Raw genomic sequence first — 8,745 nt, 5'->3', positions numbered from 1 at the left:
TGAGTGTTTGAGTTTGTAAAGAAGAATGCAAACACTGCTATTTATTTGAACAGTCTAATATTCACTTTTCTTTTTTTAGAGGAACAACACAAATTTTATATCTTGTTCTTCATGTTTTGATTTGGAATAGAACGTATAGTGTTCCCAATGCGTTTGTGTGGACGGAAATAGAAGCTATTAGAAGGATTTGGAGCTTTATTCACACACTGCTATTATTTTGAACACACTGTATAGCTCCCGTTCACAGTCAGGTCCAGCAGACAAGCCGCATTATATAATGGGGAGGAAATCCTGTCAGATAAAGGACATTTCATCCCCTGCGTCTTCTCTCCTATCCGTACACACACGTGGCTTGGAAAACGCAGTGCGATAATTGCATAAAACGTCCTCCTGGTATCGCAGGTGACATACTGCATGGGAATGTGCACGACATTACCTCAAGAGATTGCGTCGTAACCCATCGCATGCGATATGTCGCTGTGGAGCCCTGGCGAGTCGCGCCACCCGGCACTGCTACACAGAGTAGTGCTGCACCAGTCACTGCCTCCTTACCGCTGTGTGCAGCCTCAGGCCCAGCGAGCTCTCCGCCTCCCATAGACCTGACTGCTGAACGCTGCCGGAAGTTTGGCCCGCTGGCATGCCGTAGTCCCGGTTGCTACGGTCGGCGCGTCCCCTAGTAACGGCGCGCACAGTACAGAATCTCCGCCACATTCCGGTCCCGGGTCCGTTCCCGGTCTCCTTTCTTCAGGTCTCCGGTCCCGGCGCCGGCCATGGCTTCTAATGCGAGCGTCTTCCTCCTGAATGTGAATGGACAGATAGAGAGCGGAGAGGTGAGGCCTAGTGGTACCGGCGAGGCCTGCGGGCGGGCGGAGAGGAGGACAGCGGGGACGCGCTCACCCCGGTCCATGTCAATGTGTGGGGAAGCCGCTAGTCCGGGCTGCCTGGCACCTCCAGAGCTGAACTCCTCTCCATTCACCACTGGACATGGTCTCCTTCCTCTGATAATCCGGAGTTCCGGATAAGGAATCCCCAGTGCCGGATTAGCAGGAAGTGATGGGTTATTGTGGGGTTCAGTAATTGCTGGTATGGAAGGGGGGACTGCTGAGCGCCTCCGGGTATGAGCCCCTTCCCCCAAGCCCCACGCTCTGCTCCTCCAGGTATGAGCCCCTTCCCCCAAGCCCCACGCTCTGCTCCTCCAGGTATGAGCCCCTTCCCCCAAGCACCGCGCTCTGCTCCTCCAGGTATGAGCCCCTCCCCCGAGCACCGCGCTCTGCTCCTCCAGGAATGAGCCCCCACCCCCCGTGAGCACCGCGCTCTGCTCCTCCAGGTATGAGCCCTTCCCCCGAGCACCACGATCTGCTCCTCCAGGTATGAGCCCCCACCCCCCGTGAGCACCGCGCTCTGCTCCTCCAGGTATGAGCCCCTCCCCCAAGCCCCACGCTCTGCTCCTCCAGGAATGAGCCCCTCCCCCGAGCACCACGCTCTGCTCCTCCAGGTATGAGCCCTTCCCCCGAGCTCTGCTCCTCCAGGTATGAGCCCCTTCCCTGAGCACCGCGCTCTGCTTCTCCAGGTATGAGCCCCTTCCCTGAGCACCGCGCTCTGCTCCTCCAGGTATGAGCCCCCACCCCCCCGTGAGCACCGCGCTCTGCTCCTCCAGGTATGAGCCCCTCCCCCAAGCCCCACGCTCTGCTCCTCCAGGAATGAGCCCCTCCCCCGAGCACCACGCTCTGCTCCTCCAGGTATGAGCCCTTCCCCCGAGCTCTGCTCCTCCAGGTATGAGCCCCTTCCCTGAGCACCGCGCTCTGCTTCTCCAGGTATGAGCCCCTTCCCTGAGCACCGCGCTCTGCTCCTCCAGGTATGAGCCCCTCCCCGAGCACCGCCCTCTGCTTCTCCAGGTATGAGCCCTGAGCACCGCGCTCTGCTTCTCCAGGTATGAGCCCCTTCCCCGAGCACCGCGCTCTGCTTCTCCAGGTATGAGCCCTTCCTCCGAGCACCGCGCTCTGCTTCTCCAGGTATGAGCCCTCCCCGAGCACTGCGCTCTGCTCCTCCAGGTATGAGCCCCTCCCCCGAGCACCGCGCTCTGCTCCTCCAGGTATGAGCCCCTTCCCCGAGCACCGCGCTCTGCTCCTCCAGGTATGAGCCCCTCCCCCGAGCACCGTGCTTTGCTCCTCCAGGTATGAGCCCCTTCCCCGAGCACCGCGCTCTGCTCCTCCAGGTATGAGCCCCTCCCCCGAGCACCGCGCTCTGCTCCTCCAGGTATGAGCCCCCACCCCCCGTGAGCACCGCGCTCTGCTCCTCCAGGTATGAGCCCCTCCCCCAAGCCCCACGCTCTGCTCCTCCAGGTATGAGCCCCTCCCCCGAGCACCACGCTCTGCTCCTCCAGGTATGAGCCCTTCCTCCGAGCACCGCGCTCTGCTCCTCCAGGTATGAGCCCTTCCTCCGAGCACCGCCCTCTGCTTCTCCAGGTATGAGCCCCTCCCCGAGCACCGCGCTCTGCTCCTCCAGGTATGAGCCCCTTCCCCGAGCACCGCGCTCTGCTCCTCCAGGTATGAGCCCCTCCCCGAGCACCGTGCTTTGCTCCTCATCTGCCATGTCTCACTTCTCGTCTTCTTTTTCGCCAGTTCCCGGAGTATGATGATCTCTACTGCAAGTACTGCTACGTGTACGGACATGACTGGGCGCCCACCTCCGTAAGTACTCCGCATCCTGTCCCCGAAAAGAGACTTAACCGTCACTGTTACTAGAGATGGCCAGTTTCTCAGTGTTCGCCCGTGAACACATGCGATCTGCCATCTTAACTGACAGGTAAGTCCTTACCAGTGCCTGTGCGCGAGCCGGTCTGAAATGAAATACGGTCTCCGGGAGCAGGCAGTTCCGAGTCAGTGTTATGGGGGCGCTGTGGATGTCACTGTTATGGGAGCACTGTGGATGTCACTGTTATGGGGGCACTGTGGATGTCACTGTTATGGGGGCACTGTGGATGTCACTGTTATGGAGGCACTGTGGATGTCACTGTTATGGGGGCACTGTGGATGTCACTGTTATGGGAGCACTGTGGATGTCACTGTTATGGGAGCACTGTGGATGTCACTGTTATGGGGGCACTGTGGATGTCAGTGTTATGGGGGCACTGTGGATGTCAGTGTTATGGGGGCACTGTGGATGTCACTGTTATGGGGGCACTGTGGATGTCACTGTTATGGGGGCACTGTGGATGTCACTGTTATGGGGGCACTGTGGATGTCACTGTTATGGGGGCACTGTGGATGTCACTGTTATGGGAGCACTGTGGATGTCACTGTTATGGGAGCACTGTGGATGTCACTGTTATGGGGGCACTGTGGATGTCAGTGTTATGGGGGCACTGTGGATGTCAGTGTTATGGGGGCACTGTGGATGTCACTGTTATGGGGGCACTGTGGATGTCACTGTTATGGGGGCACTGTGGATGTCACTGTTATGGGGGCACTGTGGATGTCACTGTTATGGGGGCACTGTGGATGTCACTGTTATGGAGGCACTGTGGATGTCACTGTTATGGGGGCACTGTGGATGTCACTGTTATGGGGGCACTGTGGATGTCACTGTTATGGGAGCACTGTGGATGTCACTGTTATGGGGGCACTGTGGATGTCAGTGTTATGGGGGCACTGTGGATGTCACTGTTATGGGGGCACTGTGGATGTCACTGTTATGGGGGCACTGTGGATGTCACTGTTATGGGGGCACTGTGGATGTCACTGTTATGGGGGCACTGTGGATGTCACTGTTATGGGGGCACTGTGGATGTCACTGTTATGGGGGCGCTGTGGATGTCACTGTTATGGGGGCGCTGTGGATGTCACTGTTATGGGGGCGCTGTGGATGTCACTGTTATGGGAGCGCTGTGGATGTCACTGTTATGGGGGCGCTGTGGATGTCACTGTTATGGGGGCGCTGTGGATGTCAGTGTTATGGGGGCGCTGTGGATGTCAGTGTTATGGGGGCGCTGTGGATGTCACTGTTATGGGGGCACTGTGGATGTCACTGTTATGGGGGCACTGTGGATGTCAGTGTTATGGGGGCACTGTGGATGTCACTGTTATGGGGGCACTGTGGATGTCACTGTTATGGGGGCACTGTGGATGTCACTGTTATGGGGGCACTGTGGATGTCACTGTTATGGGGGCACTGTGGATGTCACTGTTATGGGGGCACTGTGGAGGTCAGTGTTATGGGGGCACTGTGGAGGTCAGTGTTATGGGGGCACTGTGGAGGTCAGTGTTATGGGGGCACTGTGGAGGTCAGTGTTATGGGGGGCACCGTGGATGTCAGTGTTATGGGGGGCACCGTGGAGGTCAGTGTTATGGGAGGCACTGTGGAGGTCACTGTTATGGGGGGGCACTGTGGATGTCACTGTTATGGGGGGGCACTGTGGATGTCACTGTTATGGGGGGCACTGTGGATGTCACCGTCCTCTCTTCACATCTGATGGTATATATCTACAGGAGTGTTCAGTTGTAATGCTCAATTCTACCACCAGGTGTCGCCTCACTAATACATTTTCTTTACTTTTCCCATTTTCAGGGGGTGGAAGAAGGAATTTCCCAAATCGCTTCCAAGAACAGAACTGCGAACCAGTGCGTTGTGTGGAACTTCCCTGTGGAGATCACCTTCAAAAGCACCAACCCGTACGGCTGTAAGTAGTGGTGCAGGATGGCCATAGATGGGAAGAGTGGCTCCTCAACAGTGACCGCAGCATCTAAGGAACTTATGTCTGCTGCCTGCTCTCAGCCCATTGGCACTGCTCAGCGTGATCACATAGTGCCAGCGGGTGTGGATGGCAGAGGGGCACCTGACAAGAACCCCCATTATGCAGTAGAATGAGGTTAGATGACTAGCATTGCATAGCAAAGAAGATTCAAGCATGCAGGAGAGCAGAGTGTCAGACTGTGCGCAAAATTAGCGCAGGAAAAGAAGGGGGCGCCCCCTGTGGGATACGTCACCGAGGCCGTTCCCAATGGGAGGATTGATCTGTAATTGTTTGAATCCATGTCATGCCTCAATCCTGCCAGCAGGTGGGGCACACACACTGCTTTTCCCTGTCTCTCCCATAGTTGTGCAGTCTTGTCAGCATTTAAGGGGTTATCCGATTTCAGAAACATCCCCCCCATGTGCCGGGCCCCTCACAGGTAATATACTTACCCTGCTCCTGGTCCCCACACCGCTGCTGCTGCTGATTCTCCCTGCACACCAATGAAAACATCCGGTGTCGGGGGGGAGCAGCCAATGGCAAGTGGGGACGAGCGGGTGACGCTAGGCAGGCTCGTCCCCGTCCCTGCCTGCCATTGGCTGCTCCCCCCCGACACCGGATGTTTTCATTGGTGTTCAGGGAGAATCAGCAGCAGCGGTGCGGGGACCAGGAGCAGGGTAAGTATATTACCTGTGAGGGGCCCCTGCACATGGGGGGGATGTTTCTGAAATCGGATAACCCCTTTAAAGGGGTATTCCCATCTTATAAAATATGCCATTACTTAATGGGACCCCCAGCATTACTGAGGCTGAAGGGGGTGCGGGGAGCAGGGAGACCCTCCAACACAAGACACAAGATGAATTCCTGATGAAAGTCTTAATCGGATATCACGCACCATCTGAGAGAAACACTTCTGAGTTAGAGGTGCAGAATCAATAGCAAAAACGGAAATGTTCACTCTAATGCACTTGGAGACAACCCGTGCCTACGGACGAACTGCGCATCAATCAGGTTCACACCTCAATCCCCACAGTCTTGGACTCTAGCGCCACCTCGGCAGTCAGGAGAAATCGGGTACTACCGGTCAAAGACAAATGCACGTTCTCTGACTACCCTCTCACCGCTCCAAGATTTTTTTTTTCTTTTTGACCCCGAACGCATGGACATACATCGATAAAATGTCCCTTTTGTCCGCAGAAAAAACACACTCCCTTCCTAGGACTAATGCCCTTAAAAGCAGATCCAGGAGTAGCTCCCCCTAATTACATGGGTGCGTCCCCAGACATAAACCCAGGAGTATCTTCACCCAAAGGGTCAGAGGAAGACGATGCGTTATGTGATAGTACGTCCTGAGAGTGGGGGCCCCTAGATCTCTCTCTCAGGCGTCTATCCATGCGTATTGCAAGAGACATAGCGGCCTCCAGAGACTCAGGATTCTTGTGAAAGGCCAAAGCCTCCTTCAGCCTCTGATAATCCCTGACAGAACTGGCTACGGAGAGCCGGATGGTTCCACTCAGTATCCGTAGCCCACCTCCTAAACTCAGAGCAATAGTGCCACGGATGATGTTGCAGATAGCTGGAAGTTATGGATAAACATCTGACTGGCTTGATCCCAAACTAAGAAGCATATAGGTGACCCCTATAAAACCCTAAGAGCTCACCCTGACTGCTAAGCACATACAAGAGTCTCAGAGGTAGACGATTGCATGCCCTCGTACCTAGACTGTGTGACACCTGAAAACCCTATAATAGTGAGGGGACACGACCACCGGCTCCCTGCACTTAATACGGAGGGAGTCAGGGTCACCTAGAATCAAGCCAGCAAGGAAACATAATACATGAAAGGACTTATCTGAACAAGCAGAAGTCTCCAGCAGTGAACACATTCAATCCAGGAAGTAGTATAAACCGCAGAGTGAGGCAGTATGGGAGGGAATATAAAGGAAAGAGGATTAGTCTAAATAGGTGACACCTGGGAGAAGGAAAGGAGATGACAATGTGAAACCAAAACCAAAACAAAGAACATCATGCAAGAGGTAGAGAAGGACGTCTGTCAGACCTTCTCACAGAAGTGGCGGTGACAAATAGATCTCAGCAGAACGCTCTCCCTGACGGAGGTCTCGGCCAGGGAGGTCCGATCTGTGTCATCATAGATGAGACCCAGAGCTTTGAAAAATGCATCCACCGACCGGAGAGACTGCGATGCAGTCGGCAGAGAAAAAGCCCATAAATAAACAACGAAGTAACCACACCGACTCGCTGAATCTCATCCCCAGATGAGTGCGGACGTAGCCTGAAATAGGATGTCCTACAGTTATGTCAGGGCAGGAAGGTCATGGCAGCGGCAGGAGGTGGGCCCTCACCATCACTTGCAGCAGGCACCCAGCTCTCTCTGCCGGGATCAGAGAGAACTCCGATCCAGGCAGTTAAACCCCTCAGATGCCGCAGTCAATAGCGAGCGCAGCATCTGAGCAGTTAGACAACGGGAAAGATCTCCCTCAGTCCTGTAGTCGACATCGTTAAACGCAATTGCAGGATGCTAAGTGCTACCTCGACCAACTGGCTTGACAGGAGCTGTGCTGCCGTTTCCCTGTGCCAGCAGTTGGCTGGGGCTCCGCCGCACCGGATAAAACAGAGGAGAAGCCGCAGCACTGAAGGAGCACAGTGGCACCTTCAGGATCCGTGGAGGTCCCAGTGGAGACTCAAAGGCAACGGCAAAAACTTAAAGGGGTTATCCGATATCCGATAGCGAGCCGTCCAGGAGAATACTCAATCCCAGTGACACCTGTACCCCTTTGGGGGGATCTTGCCTGGCTCTGAAGGCAGTGGTGGGGGCTCGGCCCTCATCCCTGTGACGTACTTGGCGCCTGACGCGTTTCGGTGCTGTATGCTAATGTGAACATTCCCTTCTACTGAAGTTACACGCTCAGCTTAGTGGGCATCCAGCGGGCACAGATGTAAAGCCTGCCCACGCCAGTCCTGGGATGCGGCCCTCCCTCGTATTTCATGTTATTCCCAGGGATCCGTCTGCTGCAGGCTGATTAGATATGAGCGCGCTCTGCAGAGCCACCCGAGAGGTCGCACATCCCGCCGTCTGATCTGCGCTCGCTACTTCAGATCCTGCTGAGACTTTAACGGACCCGGGGCCTCCTCACTGAGCACGCTCCCTCATAGACACCCCCGCTGCTCGGCTGTATAGACTACCTATGAAACACGCCGATTGCCTCGTCACCCTGTCTGCAGATTTTAATTCCTCGTAGACCAGGAAACGCTCTAACAGACTATGTGTTTGCATTTTCTTCATGGCTTGCTAGATCACTGCTTGCTGTCAGTGAATGAGAACATCCTTGTTTACAGGGGTTGTGTCATCTGAGACACTGGTGACAAATTAAAGGAGAACGCACCGCGCATGGGCGGCCACCTCTCCATTCACCTCTATGGGAGTTCCGGACATAGCAGAGTGCTGGCTCGGCGCTCTGCTATTTTCGGAACTACCGTAGACGTGAGTGGAGCATGGCTGCGCTTGTTCGGTGCATTCTCCTTCACTTTGGGGGGCCCTGTCCTGGAGATAGGTGCAGGTCCCACCTCTGACAGTGTAGGCCTTTCCTAGCGATCTGCCATCAGTATATCGGATGAGACATCCCCCACTCCAGTTCACACAGCTGTAGGCTTGCTACAGTGTATCGGTACTTGCACTCCTCTCAGGCTGCAGCACATATGGAGGGTCACAAGGATGTGATCACTTTATGATCGGTGGGGGTCTGACCTCTGGGACCCCCACTGATCCTGGGATTAAGGCCTCATGCACACGACAGTATTTTTTCACGGTCCGCAAAACGGGGTTCCGTTTTTCCGTGACCGTTTTTTCGTCCGTAGGTCTTCCTTGATTTTCGGAGGATCCACGGACATGGAAAAAAAAATTCGTTTTGGTGTCCGCCTGGCCATGCGGAGCCAAACGGATCCGTCCTGAATTACAATGCAAGTCAATGGGGACGGATCCGTTTGACGTTGAC

At 55.3% G+C, this 8,745-nt stretch overlaps 1 protein-coding gene across 1 annotated transcript in view; it reads left to right on the top strand.

Annotated features, from left to right (window-relative positions):
- The first annotated feature begins 294 nt into the window (after window positions 1–294).
- Window positions 295–8,745, top strand: part of B9D1 (B9 domain containing 1) — a 46,956-nt gene continuing 38,505 nt past the window's right edge. The window contains exons 1-3 of the mRNA XM_040441295.1: window positions 295–830; window positions 2,622–2,690; window positions 4,567–4,678. Coding sequence (XP_040297229.1) covers window positions 771–830; window positions 2,622–2,690; window positions 4,567–4,678 — 241 coding nt within the window. The 5' untranslated portion in view covers window positions 295–770. The remainder of the gene's footprint in view (window positions 831–2,621; window positions 2,691–4,566; window positions 4,679–8,745) is intronic.

Source organism: Bufo bufo, chromosome 7, assembly GCF_905171765.1.
Source record: "Bufo bufo chromosome 7, aBufBuf1.1, whole genome shotgun sequence".
Lineage (NCBI taxonomy): Eukaryota > Metazoa > Chordata > Amphibia > Anura > Bufonidae > Bufo > Bufo bufo.
The sequence above is the reverse complement of the archived record's forward strand: the minus strand, read 5'-3'. Positions and strand labels throughout refer to the sequence as shown.